General features: G+C 43.3%; 2 protein-coding genes across 5 annotated transcripts in view; one reads left to right on the forward strand and one right to left on the reverse strand.

Annotated features, from left to right (window-relative positions):
• The window catches only part of AKAP19 (A-kinase anchoring protein 19), a 64949-nt gene that overhangs the window by 18788 nt on the left and 28495 nt on the right, over positions 1–17666 (reverse strand). Inside the window, exon 1 of one of the 3 annotated variants that reach the window (XM_017852924.1) lies at positions 1340–1576. The exons of the other annotated variants lie outside the window; for them this stretch is intronic. The gene's annotated coding sequence lies outside the window, so the exon portion shown is untranslated. Of the gene's footprint in view, positions 1–1339; positions 1577–17666 lie in introns of those variants that run through there. 3 annotated transcript variants of the gene reach the window in all.
• LOC108515774 (uncharacterized) lies at positions 1342–4739 on the forward strand. 2 transcript variants are annotated; one of them, XM_017852921.1, is made up of 2 exons: positions 1342–1963; positions 4137–4739. In XM_017852921.1, exons 1-2 carry the CDS (start codon positions 1364–1366, stop codon positions 4239–4241), a joined length of 705 nt encoding a protein of 234 aa, XP_017708410.1. In that variant the 5' UTR covers positions 1342–1363; the 3' UTR covers positions 4242–4739. The 2 variants fall into 2 exon arrangements, with proteins under 2 accessions (XP_017708410.1, XP_017708411.1); XM_017852922.1 differs by lacking the exon at positions 4137–4739 and adding an exon at positions 3641–3752.

Raw genomic sequence — 17666 nt, forward strand, 5'->3', positions numbered from 1 at the left:
CTCCTGACCTCGTGATCCGCCCGTCTTGGCCTCCCAAAGTGCTGGGATTACAGGCTTGAGCCACCGCGCCCGGCCGACCTTTCGTTTCTTAACTATTTCTGGGTCACGGACTCTTTTTAGACTCTGACTAAAGTTTTAGATCTTTTTTGCAGAAAAATCTTGTTTCTAAGTTCACAGTTGGAGCGCTATTGGCCAGGTAGGACTAATGAGAAACAGGTACTGCTTCCTAAGCGGTTGTCAGTTCAGTGTAAACAAGGCCTTGCTAACAACAGAAAAGGAGGAACCCCTCAAAATGTAATGAGCTCCCTGTTACTGAAGTGTTCAATCAAAATGTGGCTGGCTTCTCAGGAGTGCTACAGAGGAGATAATAAAATGGATTGGAGGTTGGTCTACAATTTTAAGGCACCTTTTTATTACAAGATTGTGTGGACCTAAACAAGTAATGCTTATAATTTTGTTTAATGGCAAAAGAAAATTAAAACTGAAATTATTCTTCCAGACCATGCTCCTTGAAAGCAGAATGCGTAAATATTATTTCCCATCTATTTATGATAGCCATATTAAGTGCTTGAAAACAGCCTCATCCAAAGGGAAAAAGGAAGAGCCAACTGTTGATCTTGGTTTGATTTATACTTTGTCATAATACAAGTAGATTCCATATTCCTCCTAATTCTTATCTAAAATTTCCCTGAGAGAGCTGCCACATACACTAGATCCTAAAAAGATGGTCTTTGATAAGAACCTTTACTAGTTTACAATTTTATGTTAATCCCCTAAAGGATAGGGGAGGGACTGGTGTCAGACCAGAGACATAAGCGAGACAACTCCAATTGTTCTGCTTTGCTTCTTTGACCCCTTCACTCATGGCAGGATCTTACCTGTCTACTCCTCTTAATTTCTTATTTGCATCATTTCACCTCAATATTCAGCCTCCCACAGCTCCAAAGAGCACAAGAGCGAATACTTTGCTCGTGATATGCCATTCAGAGCACAAGCCTGACAGCTTGGCATATCAATGCAATGTTCATGGGCAAATCTCTCACCTGAAAATCTTCACTCACTCTTCAGGTAGGAAGCAGGGTGGAATTGCAACTCATAATGAGATACCTTGCATTGGGAAGCCCAGAACAAGATTGAAGCGGTGGGGGCTAACTCTTCTCCATTAGGGGACGGAGATGTGAGGCTCTATCCACGGCAGCTGGCTGAGAAAGGTCTCGTTTAATTAAAGCCTCCTGTAACTCATGGGTTTCTGCCATTGAAAAATCTAAAAGGCACAGCTGACAAAGACCGACACACACTCGCCCTTCATCAGTCACCCACCTCCCAGATGTTCACTTACACATCGCCTGGCAGCTGCGCGCCCATGGCACGTCCGGACAGCCGTGCGGACCCCGGAGGCAGCCTGCGATCAGGCCCGGGGCGGGTCTCCGAAGCTCCCGGGGCGGCGCTGCAGTGTGAGGGGGGCTTGCTGGCGTCTGGGCGGGCGGCAGCTGAGGCCCGGCGGGGGCAAAGTGCAGTCCAGCTGCCAGGGCAACGGCGCCGCCTTCTCGCCGGCGCCCGGCTCAGCCAAGTGGCAGCATGTGGAGGACGGGGCGTCCTTCGGCTGCGCTTGGGCTCCCGGCCCCTCCTCCTGCCGTCGCCGCCGCGCCCGCCGCGCGCTCCTCGCGGGTTTGCGCCCCGCATCCGGTCCCCAGACGGCCGCCTAGGGGCGCTCAACTTCAGGGCGCGCCCTCTGGGAGCGGCCCACGAATTTCGGGTGGCAGAGGGTTGCCTCGATGCTTCCTCAGGCGCAGGGTCCGAGGCAGGGACGGGAGGGGCGGAGCTGGGTTGTCAGCCGGTCGGTCTGGGCCACCGCCCTCACGCCCCCCGGAACTACCAAGCAGCTGCCGGCGCCGCAGCGGGAACAGACCCGCAAAGATCAATGAAAGCAGAAGCCAGCGAGGCATCGCACAGGTCAATGAAAGTAAGAGCCAGGGAGGCATTTCGCTGTCCCGGTCCCTGGCCTTGCCCCTGGTCTCGGCCACCTGAGCTGCGAACTCTCCTGAGCTCCGCCCTGGTGGGAGGGGGCTCTGCCCTCCAAGGCCTCTCCGCCACGGGGCCTGCCTTGGGACAACAGGTGCTGGGCCGCGGCGCTGAGCCCGCCTGCAGGGGGCCCTGCAGCCTGGCCGCGGCCTTCCCAACTAAGGGTTCCGCGCTCGGGCCAGGCTGAGCTGCCAGACCTGCTTTGACCTGAAACCCCACTCTTGCAGAGCTGGGCCAGGGATTCCGCCCTTCCCACCTCCTTTGCACCATGAGTATGCAAACCAAAAGTGTTGGAAGTACTTAAACATTTAAAGGACACATCCATTTTATACTTTTCTATACAGAAATACTCAAGAACATTTTCCAAGCTTGTTTCTCTTTCAAACAAAGTATCTCTAAAGGCCATTTTCTCACTTTTTAAAGCATTGAATATCACTGCCTGAAAACATGGCCATTATTCAGTTACACTTCCCCGCACAATCCATGTGATGCCTGCATCTGCCCAGCATGATTCTTAGCAATAGTAAAAGTCCCAAGAGAACTACAAAAGAACCATTATTTTCCTTGTGTTCTACAAGGGATTATTCAATGCGAAATTCATGTTTGAAGGGACCTTAGTGATAATTTTGACTCCACATTACAGATGAGGACACAGAGGCCCAGAGTTCAGCAGTACAATGAAAGAGAATGGAACTTAAAAAACTAACAATCTATAAACTGAGACTTAGCTCTTTGAAGGTACATTATAGTAAAAAATAAACCTAGATTGCAGAAGAGTTGAGAAATGTAAGTTATACAAAAATCTAGCTCAGAATCTCTTAGATTTTAAATGAATCAAGCATTCTTATTTTTCTCCAGGCTTAAATTAGCTAAGGTTATATTCAAACGCAGTGGCCCAGAAATGTAATTTTTCTTCATGCTAGTATGATTAATGGGATTGGAGTTGGTACATCCTGGCAATCATAGAATGTGAGTATACCTATATTAATTGATTTGTCTGATAAGTATCAATTTTCTTTTCTTTTGAGACAGAGTCTTGCTCTTGTCACCCAGGCTGGAGTGCAATGGCACGATCTTGGCTCACTGCAACCTCCGCCTCCCAGGTTCAAGCAATTCTCCTGCCTTAGCTCCTGAGTGGCTGAGATTATAGGCGCCTGCCACCATGCCAGGCTAATTTTTGTATTTTTAGTAGAGACAGGGTTTCACCATGTCAGCCAGGCTGTTCTCGAACTCCTGACCTCAGGTAATCCACCCGCCTCGGCCTCCCAAAATTCTGGGGTTACAGGTGTGAGCCACAACGCCCAGCCAGTATCAGTTTTAATGTATAAATTGATTATACTTACATAAAACAAATTATTCAGTTCTATGTATTTCAGGCACACCATGCTAAATAATTATGCTCAAATGCAAGGTTCCACTTTTAGGCCTAGTTCTTCACTTAAGTTATATAATTTTCTTGTGCTCTTCCTTCCCCAGCTTTAAACTTCTATCAACCTAGTGCTGGAATCATCCTTAGGAGACCCCTGGGTTCCACACTGAGGGGACGGTGTCAGTTCTTGATGTGATCTAGGCAGAGGAGACACTTTGAAATTTGTGTTTTTTACTTCCCGGTTACCAGGTCAGAAGGAAAGAAAAAGTGGGTGAGAAGGTCTCTGGCCTCCATCAAAAGAGAAACCCATGAACTTGCAAATTTCTTTCACTCAGTTTGAGAACAAACTGGACCAGTGTTAGTCCTAGTCAGCCTTTGGTCTACAAATGAAGCGGGCCACGAGGGAGCGAGGCCTACACATCATGCCGAGCTGCTCCTGCCAGGCTGGAGCCGGACCCTTCCTTCACCATCTCAGGGCTGGCCAAGGCGATCAGGTCTGGCAGGGATGACTAAGGGAGGACCTAGCCCGTGGCCTCTGCCATCTGTCTGGCTGTCCTCATGGGTGTGCACTGGAGAGAGTGGAGCAGGGGGGACAAGCCTGGGGCTGGTGGGGAGACGGCACTGCCACCCTTCTGTGAGCGGCCCTCTCCGCTCTCCTCTCTGTGGAGCCTCCCTCAGGTCCAGGCCAGTGTGAGCAGGTCCTTGCGGGTTGGGCCTGGAAAAGAGCCTTGACTTCTCTCCTCAGGACTGCAGGCCATGCTTCTGGTCAAGATGGTGCCATGTAAGACTTGGAGGGAAGATGCGTCGTGGGAACATGGCGCCCTCTGCTGCTGGGATTCGGGAAAGCTGACTCTCCTCCTAGCCGCCCAGCCTAGAACTGGGAGTCATGGCACAGCATTTCTGCCCCTCTCTCCTCACCTGGGCTTGAACAAGGATAGAGGCGACAGGAACCAAGAACTCCTCAAACTGGTAGTGGCAGAGACCAACTGCAGGATTTTGAAAGTGCTGATACAACTTTTTAAAAGCTGGGGAATGAAGCTGGGGTGAGGAAGGACCCAGCGATGGCCTGAGGCGAATGTGGTTAGGGTGAGGGGCTCTAGCAAGTGTTTAGTGGTTTTGTTTTCTCCAGAGTTCATGGAAGTAAAAGCCATAAAAACAGCAATGATAAAATCCTGGAATTTGAACATAAGCAATCTCACCCTAGGGTCCATGCTGTTGACAGGAAAGAAGTACTCAGCTGGATTGAGGATTGCGTGTTAAATAGTAAACTTGCAGTTAACAGAATCAAATCAAGGCACTCACTTACTCTTTGCTCTGTAAAGAACTCCCATTTCCATCCCCGGCCCCATAAAACTTCCACATCAGACAGACCACAGAGGTACATAGCTGACTCCCTCCACTGGTTTCTCTACTTAAAGGAGCATCTTTAACTTCCATTTTTGCCTCAGGGAGACCAGTCAGAGCTTGCACCTCTGGGAGAAGCAAGGGAGGTTATGCCAGTGAGGCAGAAGGGACCTCCTTTCTAAAAGTACTCTAAGCAGTGAGATGATGTGACCTTGTCAGGAAGGATCCAGGCCCTGGGATTCTTACAAGCATATCAGAGAGTCAAATGTCTCAGTTGTTTTCTGATAATGAAGTGGTGAGGACTGGATAGGGGGTTGGCATAGTTTGCGAGTGTTCATTCACATGGAGGCTAGAGAACTCATGTACGCTAGAGAGAGGTAACGCAAATCACAGAAAAGATTTATAAAGGATAGAAAATGACACTAATTCCCCACCTGCTCCCACCACCTCCACCCCTACCCCCAGAACTTATTTCAGGTTACAAAATAAAAAGCCAAAGCCAACTGAGCGGACAGATGAAAATTTAAATGCAAACAAGATAATCTTACTGAGGAGACAGCAAAAAATAAATACCATTATGGGATATGAACCCTGATAGAATAGCGCATAGGTATGACCATTGAGGAAAGTCATTTTGAGATTCTACCTCTTCATTTCTCATATAATAATAGTCCACTGGTCTAGGGGAAAAAAAAAAAAAAACTTTTAGTGGTTATTGGAAAACATGGCTATATCTTACATATATTTCTCATTGATCCAGGTTTTATGTGCTAGTTTTTGTGTGTTCAATCTAAAATGATCTCTCCAAAACAGTGAACTTATCTCATATTTGCTAAGATTTTATTTGGATTTGGCTGAGAGGCCCAGATATCTTCTCTGAGTAGGCAACAGACACATTTTCATGTCAGACCCTAATTAAGGTTTTAGGATACAAAACTTTAAAAATTCAGAAGCAAAAATAGTGTATTGATTCTTTAACACTTTCTGTAACTCAAGACACCTGAAAATGTTCCTTGATGCAGAACTAGGAGTAGGTATGAAAATGATGTCTTGGCTGGATGTGGTGGCTCACGCCTGTAATTCCAGCACTTTGGGAGGCCAAGGTGGGCAGATGACAAGGTCAGGAGTTTGAGACCAGCCTGGCCAACATATTGAAACCCTGTTTCTACTAAAATACAAAAAATTAGCCAGGCGTGGTGGCAGGCACCCATAATCCCAGCTACTTGGGAGGCTGATGCAGGAGAATCGCTTGAACCTGGGAGGCAGAGGTTGCAGTGAGCCAAGATCACGCCATTGCACTCCAGCCTGGGTGACAGTGCAAGACTCTGTGTCAAAAAAAAAAGAAAGAAAGAAAGAAAGAAAGAAAGAAAGAAAGAAAAAGAAAATGATGTCTTATCCTTTACTCCTGAAATTTTTCCTGAACTCTTTTTTACTACTCCTAGTTGTTTCTATGCCAAGCAGGCTTTAAAACCTTGCTGTCGGCCGGGCGCGGTGGCTCAAGCCTGTAATCCCAGCACTTTGGGAGGCCTAGACGGGCGGATCACGAGGTCAGGAGATCGAGACCATCCTGGCTAACACGGTGAAACCCCGTCTCTACTAAAATACAAAACTAGCCGGGCGAGGTGGCGGGCGCCTGTAGTCCCAGCTACTCGGGAGGCTGAGGCAGGAGAATGGCGTAAACCCGGGAGGCGGGGCTTGCAGTGAGCTGAGATCCGGCCACTGCACTCCAGTCCGGGCAACAGAGCGAGACTCCGCCTCAAAAAAAAAACAAAAAACAAAACAAAACAAAACAAAACAAACAAAAAAAAACAAAAAAACCTTGCTGTGAGCCTTACTGACACTGTCGGAAAGACCTCTTCTTATTTACCATTTTCCCAGTATCAAATTGGAAATCATTAGATTACCTTGTATAGGTACAGCCAAACAAGTGAAAATATGAACCTACCAGCAGAGTTTCTGTTCTAGTACATTCTGTGCTACTGTGACAGAATACCTGAGACTAGATAATTTATAAAGAATGGAAATGTGTTTTCTCACTGTTCTGGAGGATGGGAAGTCCAAGATCATGGCATCAGCAGGTTTGGTAGGTTTTCTGGTGAGGGCTGGATCCTCCAGAGGTGGGGAACCCTAGCTAAATGCTGCAAAAAGCCTCGTTTAAAGGGGTCTTAATCCCACTGACAAGGGAACAGCTCCAAAGGCCTAATCACCTCTTAAAGGCCCTACCTCTTAATCCTATCACATCGGCAACATCTGAATTTTGGAGGGAACATTCAAACCATGACAGTTTCCCATAATATTTTAATGTATATCATGATATGATTAAAAGCTCTTATGAATTAAATTTTCCAAATGGTACTGTAGGCCCTTGTAGTCTTATTCGTTACGTCACTGAAGTGAGAAGTGATTGACATTATCTTCCTTATGTGGAAGACAAAATCAAATAGCCCCTCCAAGCTTCTCATTCCTGAAGAAAAAACAATTCTCTAGTTTTCTCACAGAATTTTCTTTACTCCCCTTTGTCAGCCTTCTCTAGACCCATTCTGGTTCTCCAAGTGTAAAATGTCTGGCAACCCAAACTAGGGAACAGTTCCAAATAAGAGTTTAATGCAGAGCATGAGAGTATTGTGGAACAGTATCTCCTGACCGTGTCATGTATAATCCAGTTCTGTTCATTATATTTACAACTCTATAAGCTGTCAACTATACTGTCAGTCTATTTCCTATCACTTGTTTGCTTCTTAAAGTTGTTCTGCATTCATTTTCTGTTGAGTTTGGTTTTAAGTTTACTGATGTGCATCTGTCAGTAAATAAGCCTCATGTTCCTATACAAGATCTGTCAAAAGATCTTTATGCTGAACTTAAATACATTTTGAAATCTTTAAATCATCATTAATAGACACTATATTTCTATGGTATAAGTAGATTTAACAATCCCCAAAGAGGTAGACATGCCTGGAAATAAAGAAGCTTCTGATATTGTTGTTACTGTTGTTGTCTTTTATGGTTACCTATATTTGTTCTACCATTCCCCCCAACCAAATTCTGAGCATCTTGAGGATAGGAACTATGTGCTCTATGTAATCTATGTATCTTATGTACTTATTTCCAGCACCCAACATATGGAAGGTATGAAATGTTTGTGGAGTTGAGCATGATTCTTTGCTTTGGTGCTTTATATCATTTCATCTCAGTTTAAACAGAGAAGAAAAGCATTACTGCTTAGGCCCATGAATCCAAACTTCTATAAGTCTTCACCTACATTTATTTTGATAACCATTTTGGCGTTAAGATGGGGCCAACTTTTATTTGCTTACAAATGTGAATATAAGACATAGTTAAAATCAGATAAATACTGCAGTAACCATTGGTCCAAAATTTACTATTTCAAATTTCATATTATATTGCATGTTTTGTTTTTTTACTTAGGGCATATGTGCCTTTCAATATGAGTCACTTTCCATTGTCTCACTGCCTTGGGTGTTAAAACAATCTGTCCCAATTTGATCAAAATAGTTTAGCTTCTCCCTGGAATTATGGACTCTCACATATTTATTAGCTCATGATTTTAAATTAAATATTTGACTAATATACCTTGAAAGGGGCATAGCCACATAACTGAAGACATTAGAATATTTATCCTGAAGAAGTTAAGGGGAATGAGAAGAGAGATCTGAGGGGTATTCGTATGGACAAGGGACTGTATTTAATCTACATTGCTCTGATGGGCAGTACTAGAACCAGCAGGAAGAAGTCATGGCAGTGTTGGAAGTAAATGCTCAGTGCCACCAAGTGAAAATAGCACTCAGGCAAAAGTTTTCTCAGCAAGGCAATTTACTTCTATAGAAGGGTGTGTTTTGCAGTTGGAGCAATGGTGAAAGCACACTAGACAAGGGAGGGGAAGGGGCTTATTCCTAATGCAGCTAGTCCCTACTGCTATGTCTTTCCCCTATTGGGTAGGGTTGGACCACACAGTCTAAGCTAATTCTGATTGGGCTATTTTAAAGAGAGCAAAGGTAGGAGCCGGAGTGGCAGGGTGAGTAGTTTTGGTGGGAAGGATGGTTACAGAGCAGGTGACTAAGGATGACTAAGGACAGAGCAGGTGACTAAGGATGACTAAGGACAGAGCAGGTGACTAAGGACACAGCGGGTGATAGAGGCTAGGAGGGGGTTGTTTACTGAAACTAGGGGCAAAGAGACGTAAAGAACAAGAAAGCCGAGACGGGCGGATCACGAGGTCAGGAGATCAAGACCATCCTGGCTAACACGGTGAAACCCGTCTCTACTAAAAAATACAAAAAACTAGCCGGGCGAGGTGGCGGCGCCTGTAGTCCCAGCTACTCGGGAGGCTGAGGCAGGAGAATGGCGGGAACCCGGGAGGCGGAGCTTGCAGTGAGCTGAGATCTGGCCACTGCACTCCAGCCTGGGTGACACAGCGAGACTCCNAAATTTTCCAAATGGTACTGTAGGCCCTTGTAGTCTTATTCGTTACGTCACTGAAGTGAGAAGTGATTGACATTATCTTCCTTATGTGGAAGACAAAAATCAAATAGCCCCTCCAAGCTTCTCATTCCTGAAGAAAAAACAATTCTCTAGTTTTTCTCACAGAATTTTCTTTACTCCCCTTTGTCAGCCTTCTCTAGACCCATTCTGGTTCTCCAAGTGTAAAAATGTCTGGCAACCCAAACTAGGGAACAGTTCCAAATAAGAGTTTAATGCAGAGCATGAGAGTATTGTGGAACAGTATCTCCTGACCGTGTCATGTATAATCCAGTTCTGTTCATTATATTTACAACTCTATAAGCTGTCAACTATACTGTCAGTCTATTTCCTATCACTTGTTTGCTTCTTAAAGTTGTTCTGCATTCATTTTTCTGTTGAGTTTGGTTTTTAAGTTTACTGATGTGCATCTGTCAGTAAATAAGCCTCATGTTCCTATACAAGATCTGTCAAAAGATCTTTATGCTGAACTTAAATACATTTTGAAATCTTTAAATCATCATTAATAGACACTATATTTCTATGGTATAAGTAGATTTAACAATCCCCAAAGAGGTAGACATGCCTGGAAATAAAGAAGCTTCTGATATTGTTGTTACTGTTGTTGTCTTTTATGGTTACCTATATTTGTTCTACCATTCCCCCCAACCAAATTCTGAGCATCTTGAGGATAGGAACTATGTGCTCTATGTAATCTATGTATCTTATGTACTTATTTCCAGCACCCAACATATGGAAGGTATGAAATGTTTGTGGAGTTGAGCATGATTCTTTGCTTTGGTGCTTTATATCATTTCATCTCAGTTTAAACAGAGAAGAAAAGCATTACTGCTTAGGCCCATGAATCCAAACTTCTATAAGTCTTCACCTACATTTATTTTGATAACCATTTTTGGCGTTAAGATGGGGCCAACTTTTATTTGCTTACAAATGTGAATATAAGACATAGTTAAAAATCAGATAAATACTGCAGTAACCATTGGTCCAAAATTTACTATTTCAAATTTCATATTATATTGCATGTTTTGTTTTTTTACTTAGGGCATATGTGCCTTTCAATATGAGTCACTTTCCATTGTCTCACTGCCTTGGGTGTTAAAAACAATCTGTCCCAATTTGATCAAAATAGTTTAGCTTCTCCCTGGAATTATGGACTCTCACATATTTATTAGCTCATGATTTTTAAATTAAATATTTGACTAATATACCTTGAAAGGGGCATAGCCACATAACTGAAGACATTAGAATATTTATCCTGAAGAAGTTAAGGGGAATGAGAAGAGAGATCTGAGGGGTATTCGTATGGACAAGGGACTGTATTTAATCTACATTGCTCTGATGGGCAGTACTAGAACCAGCAGGAAGAAGTCATGGCAGTGTTGGAAGTAAATGCTCAGTGCCACCAAGTGAAAATAGCACTCAGGCAAAAGTTTTCTCAGCAAGGCAATTTACTTCTATAGAAGGGTGTGTTTTGCAGTTGGAGCAATGGTGAAAGCACACTAGACAAGGGAGGGGAAGGGGGCTTATTCCTAATGCAGCTAGTCCCTACTGCTATGTCTTTCCCCTATTGGGTAGGGTTGGACCACACAGTCTAAGCTAATTCTGATTGGGCTATTTTAAAGAGAGCAAAGGTAGGAGCCGGAGTGGCAGGGGGAGTAGTTTTGGTGGGAAGGATGGTTACAGAGCAGGTGACTAAGGATGACTAAGGACAGAGCAGGTGACTAAGGATGACTAAGGACAGAGCAGGTGACTAAGGACACAGCGGGTGATAGAGGCTAGGAGGGGTTGTTTACTGAAACTAGGGGCAAAGAGACGTAAAGAACAAGAAAGCCGAGACGGGCGGATCACGAGGTCAGGAGATCAAGACCATCCTGGCTAACACGGTGAAACCCGTCTCTACTAAAAAATACAAAAAACTAGCCGGGCGAGGTGGCGGCGCCTGTAGTCCCAGCTACTCGGGAGGCTGAGGCAGGAGAATGGCGGGAACCCGGGAGGCGGAGCTTGCAGTGAGCTGAGATCTGGCCACTGCACTCCAGCCTGGGTGACACAGCGAGACTCCGTCTCAAAAAAATAAAAAAAAAAAAACGAAGAAAGTCAGACTTTAAGATGGAGAACAAAGAACAGGGAAGCTGAACATACTGACATATTGGTTCTTTGGAGAGGAACTCAGAACTCATTGTACTTAACAGTTTTCTCCGTCTTGAATTTTAAAGGAAGTTAACAGGCTGAACTTTGAAGAGGAATTTACTGTATCCTACAGCAGGAAGTTCTGGATTTAATTAAGAGAAGACTGTCTATTGGTTATAACTTAGAAGACAATGGTCCGGTTTGTGAAATGATGAGCTTCCCCTTCAACCAGAAATCAGATGATCTATCTGGGAAGCTATGAGGGAGATTTTTACAAAGAAGAATAAAATTTCTCAAAGCCAAGATTCTATCATTTTAGGAGTTGTTTCGCAATATAAATTCATGTGCACTTGGCATTTGAAATGCATTCATCCCAGCACTACAGGCATTATCTTGACGTCTTACAGTGTATGCCCTCTATGAGGACAGAGTGAGTTCTGCTGTGGTCCTTGGCTAAGGAGGCAGTTTTCAATCTTTTGAACATTTTTCCTTAGAAAGCAAACCAACTGCTAAATGTTGAATGAATTGGTATTCACGAATTCCAGATAATTCAACATAAGAAACTATCTATGTAGTCGTATTTTATGGCATGTGATATTTCACCTAACTGCTAACCTTATTGGATATAGTGGAGAATTAACTCTAACTTAGAGATAATAATAATAGTTACTACTTATTGAGCATCTACTATGTGCTGAGAACCATGACAGCCCTTCACATGCCATCTCATTTTTATTTTATTTATTTAATTTTTTTTTGAGATGGAGTCTCTCTTTGTTACCCAGGCTGGAGTGCAGTGGCATGATCACAGCTCACTGCAACGTCTGCCTCCAGGGTTCAAGCGATTCTCCTGCCTCAGCCTCTAGAGTAGCTGAGATTGCAGGTGCCCACCACCACGCCCAGATAATTTTTTTGCATTTTCAGTTGGGATGGGGTTTCGCCATTTTGGCCAAGCTGGTCTCCAACTCCTGACCTCAGGTTATCTGCATGCCTCAGCCTCCCAAAGTGCTGGGATTACAGGCGTAAGCCACTGCACCCAGCCATGCCATCTCATTTAATCGTCACACTAGCATTGTGAGGTATGTATAATTTCTGTTTTAAATATGAGAAAATGGAAAAAATAAGGTAACTGTTAATATGTACTAGAACTTGAATTTGAACCCAGGCCTGAGTCCAAAGCCAGTGCTCCTTCTATTATTCTATGTTGCTTTCCAACATCTCAGGTGTCCTCAGAATGGCCTGCTAAATCTGGCCCTAGTTCTAGGCAGCAAACCTCCTATCTAATTCCTAATCCCTTAATTGTTATGAGCAGTATCCATTGTAAAGGTGTGGAGATTTGGAAAAATGATGGGTTGTCAACAAAACTGGTAGACTTCTGATGGTAGAATATTTGGCTTGAATAGGGTGATAAAGTATTCTGAACAATGATATTTTCTAGGTTTTCTGTATTTCTGGACAAGGATCTATACCATGGATATTATATTTCATATTACATGGGCAATTCCAACATACAGCCAGCCACAGAGATAAGATAGTTATAAAATAACTAAAGTGTAGCTATAAGCAAACAAACTAGTAAATGCATAATAGTGGGAGAGGACAGAAAATACTGTAAAATGCAAGTAACAGGTCAATGAGAAGTGGGTAAGTTTGGATCTGAACCATGAGGCAATCCTAGCATTTAAATTGTTGAAAGAAGGGAATGAGTGCATATAGCCTATGCCAAAGAACAGGTGTGGCAATGAGCATAGAGCAGATAGAACACATATGGACAGGAAAAAATGAATCTATGAGAGAATAAACTAGCAAGGCATGTTCAACCCACTGGTGCCAAGCTAGGGTGATTTGTTAACATAAGTAACAGACACCCACTGAAGGTTCTTAAATTGTAAAAATGATGTAAAAAATTGTTCTTGAATAGATTTAGGGTTAATCTGGCAACTCTGAGCATGTGGGTAGAGATCAGTGGCATGAACCAATCATGCCACAGAAATCCAGATGAAAAAGTATATTGACCTGGCCTACCACAATGCCTGAAACAATAACAAAGAAATCAAAGAAAATGCTTTGTTTTCCCTAGCAAGTTATTTCCCCCCCTAAACTTAGTCTATTTGTGGATATTCTTACCAGTAACTACCAAGATCTGAAGCTCTTAAAACTTAATGGAACCACTGTCCATTGAGTTTAAGTATTTCCAGTAATATGAAATTTTTTCTGGCCAAAAAAAGAGAAATAAATATCCACCAATTATATATTTATTCAATAGAGTTGAAAAAAAAATGGAATCACATCAGTGCTCAGTAAAGTGAGGTAAAGTTATTAGCTGAGACTGAGGGAACTAAGAATTTTAGAGAAAGGCTTGTATTTTTTGAACTTATAAAAAATGTTTACAACACAGATTGATTATACTTGTAGTCAGAAAAAAAGTGCAATAAAATGATTTTCATTTTGAAAAGTTGAATAGAATAGTTTTGAATTGCCTCTAAGAAAACCATGATCATTTTAAGGGGTCCTTAGGTGGGAATGAGCTACTAGTGCAGTTTTCCCACCTCTTTTGGCCTCATTTTCAGGCCTTCCTTCACCTTCACCTTCAGTAAAATATTTGAAACAGTATGAGAATTGCACTGGTTTTTTTTTCTTTTTTTAAACTTTTTTTCTATTTTACTTGCATTTTGTAGTAAAGAATTGGAATTATTGTTACAAGAGGCAATTTCTGGATAACCCATTCCCTATATGAAAGGACACAAGGTGCTTGTTTGATTGGCTTCCTAGAGGCCTTTCTAAGAACCCAAATATACTTCCTGGTTTTGAACTAAATTACCATCTCAATTTAAAGGACTAGCCACCAATTAAAGACAGTTCCTGGGAACCCATCAGATAGTTAAATTAAAATTTTATTTCCCAAGAGAGTGGTTAGCTCAGTTCCAAAGATAGTTCACTTCTTGAGACATTGCTACTTTATCTGATCTAAGACTACCCAGTTTTTATGTACAAGGAAGTTCAATGTACACAGTCTCTTATCACCATTCCAGACTCCCAACCAGCCTGATCTGAAAACTGAGTTTGACTCTACACATCTAATTTACATAAAGTGATGAGAAAATAGTGAATCTAACCTCTTTATCACAATATATCATCCCAATTTGAGATTACATGTGAACAATTAGGCTGCTGTCTCATTGAAAAAAAAAGCTTCATAGGAATTTCTATGATTAATATCAGTTATCTTCTCTTTTCTAAGAGCAAAAGTAAAACCCATCAATATGACATAGTCCGTCTTTGGGTCCTGGTTGGGATGGGGGATGGGAGGCAGCAGGTGAGGAGACAGAAACATAAGGAAACTAACATTGCTTGGATTGAATCCCCAACAGCAAAAACCCGAAACCATGAAAAACAGGTAATAATATATGCATATATAAAAAATGAAAAAACAGTTCAGAGAGCTAAGTATGTCTCTTCCCAGTTCCAAAGTTGATGTTCCTGGCAATATGCCACTGACGGAGAAAATCTATACCACATCTGATCATAATAACTCAGCTAGGAATCAGCCTTGTAAGTCTATGATGGCCTAAGTGTTTGTGTTCCGCCCTGCTCCCAAATTCATATGTTGAAACCCTATGTGATCATATTTAGAGATGGGGACTTTAGGAGGCAATTAGGTCATGAGGGTGAAGCCCTCAGGATGGAATTAGCACCCCTATAAAAACAGAAATCAGACAGCCTGCTTGCCCTGGCTCCTTGACAGCCCTCACTAGAACCCAATCATGCTGTCGCCCATGATCTCGACTTCCCATCCTGCAGAACCTGGACATAAGTTTCTGTTGTTTAAGGCCACCCAGTCTGTGGTATTTTTGTTACATTAGGTTGGTGCAGAAGTAATTGCTGTTTTTGCCATTACTTTTAATTGCAAAAATACATTTGAACAGCTCCTATCTGCTTATGTTCTCTTCTTCAAGGACAAACAAGTGTCTTGGCAGGCTTAATTTGAAAACAACCTGTACCAGTTTAAGGCTATTAATATTTCTCCCACAGAATCACATCTGATAAGTCTTACCACTTAAAGCCATTTGTTCTACTCTTAAGCATCCAGCTAATATGCTGTATCTTAAGCCCAAACCACCTAAGCCTAATCAGTGTTACCACGTTGAGTCATGCTAACCCAAGTCCCCAAAGGCAAATGCATATTACCTCACTGAGGGAGTAGCTGATCATATTTCATAATGCTTAAACATCTTCTCCTAAAATGTGGTGGAATAGGAAATGCAAATATCCAACGTGGCTTCCCTGTTATTTGTTCATAAGAAGCCTGGCTACCTAATTCTCTAATGTCAAATTTTGGACCTTTTCTCTATCTTATAAATCACAGCAAGTGTTAGTTACTCTGCTATCAGTGAAACTGAGAAGGTCAGGCCCTAATCTTCCATATCTTTATCAGAGTGCCTCATGCTCTTAGTGAGATAGTCCCTCACATTCAGAGCACCTCAGGAGCTTGAGCTGCAGGATACAAGAGACTATACAGCAATGCTATATGATATGGTTTCGCTGTGTCCCCACCAAATCTCATCTTGAATTCTCATGTGTTGTGGAAGGGACTCGGTGGGAGGTAACTGAATCATGGGGGCAGGTCTTTCCTGTGCTCTTCTCCTGACAGTGAATAAGTCTCATGAGATCTGATGGTCTTGAAAAGGCCTTCCCTTGTCCAGCTTCCCTGGACAAGCTCTCTTTTCTTTTGTCTGCTATCATGTAAGATATGCCTTTCACCTTCTGCCATGATTGTGAGGCCTTCCCAGTCATGTGGAACTGTAACTCCAATAAACCTCTTCCTTTTGTAAATTGCCCAATCTCACATATGTCTTTATCAGCAGCATGAAAATGGACTAATACAGTAAATTGGTACCAGTAGAGTAGGGCACTGCTGAAAAGATACCTGAAAATGTGGAAGCAACTTTGGAACTGAGTAACAGGCAGAGTTTGAAACAGTTTGGAGGGCTCAGAAGAAGACAGGAAAATGTGGGAAAGTTTGAAACTCCTAGAGACTTGTTGAATGGCTTTGACCAAAAATACTGATAATGATACCGACAATGAAATCCAGGCTGAAGTGGTCTCAGATGGAGATGAAGAACTTGTTGGGAACTGGAGCAAAAGTGACTCTTGTTAGGTTTTAGCAAAGAGACTGGTGACATTTTGCCCCTGCCCTAGAGATCTGTGGAACTTTGAACTTGAAAGAGATGATTTAGGATCCCTGGTGGAAGAAATTTCTAAGCAGCAAAGCATTCAAGAGGTGACTTGGGTGCTGTTAAAAGCATTCAGTTTTATGAGGGAAGCAGAGCATAAAAGTTCAGAAAATTTGCAGCTTGACAGTGCGATAGAAAAGAGAACTCCATTTTCTGAGGAGAAATTCAAGCCAGCTTCAGAAATTTGTATAAGTAATGAGGAGCCAAATGATAATCCCCAAGACAACAGGGTGGGGAGGGCAGTGGAGGGGTGGGGGTGGGATGTCTCCAGGGCATGTCAGAGGTCTTCACGACAGACCCTCCTATCACAGGCCCAGAGGCCTAGGAGGAAAACATAGTTTTGTGGGGCAGGCCCAGGCGACCCATGCTGTGTGCAGTCTGGGAACTTGGTTCCCTGCGTTCCAGCCACTGCAGCCATGACTAAAAGGGGCTAAGGTATAGCTAGGGCTGTTGCTTCAGAGGGTGGAAGCCCCAAGCCTTGGCAGCTTCCACATGGTGTTGAGCCTGTGGGTGCAAAGAAGTTAAGAATTGAGGTTTAAGAACCTCCACCTAGATTTCAGAAGATGTATGGAAACACCTGGATGTCCAGGCAGAAGTTTGCTGCAGGGGCAGGGCCCTCATGGAGAACCTCTGCTAGGGAAGTGTGGAAGGGAAATATGGGGTTGCAGCCCTCACACAGAGTCCCTACTGGGGCAGCACCTGGTGGAGCTGTGAGAAGAGGACCACCGTCCTCCAGACACCATAATAGTAGATCTGCTGACAGCTTGCACAGTGTACCTGGAAAAGCTGCATACACTCAATGCCAGCCCATGAAAGCAGCTGGGAGGGAGGCTGTACCCTGCAAAGCCACAGAGGCGGAGCTGCCTAAGACCATGGGAACTCAGTTTTTGCATTAGCATGTCCTGCATGTGAGACATGGAGTCAGAGGAGTTCATTTTGGAGCTTTAAGATTTGACTGCCCTGTTGGATTTTGGACTTGCATGGGGTCGGTAGCCCCTTTGTTTCAACTAACTTCTCCCATTTGGAACAGCTGTATTTACCCAATGCCTTTACCCTCATTGTATCTAGGAAGT

This window comes from Rhinopithecus bieti, unplaced genomic scaffold (genome assembly GCF_001698545.2).
Source record: "Rhinopithecus bieti isolate Rb0 unplaced genomic scaffold, ASM169854v2 scaffold_35609, whole genome shotgun sequence".
NCBI classification, from domain to species: domain Eukaryota; kingdom Metazoa; phylum Chordata; class Mammalia; order Primates; family Cercopithecidae; genus Rhinopithecus; species Rhinopithecus bieti.

Bases quoted from the DNA above. Each gene is read 5' to 3' on its own strand.
- LOC108515774 (XM_017852921.1), top strand. From the start codon at position 1,364: ATGGCACGTCCGGACAGCCGTGCGGACCCCGGAGGCAGCCTGCGATCA. The intron at 1,964-4,136 runs GTAAGAGCCAGG...TTCTCTCCTCAG, and splicing joins CATCGCACAGGTCAATGAAA to GACTGCAGGCCATGCTTCTG.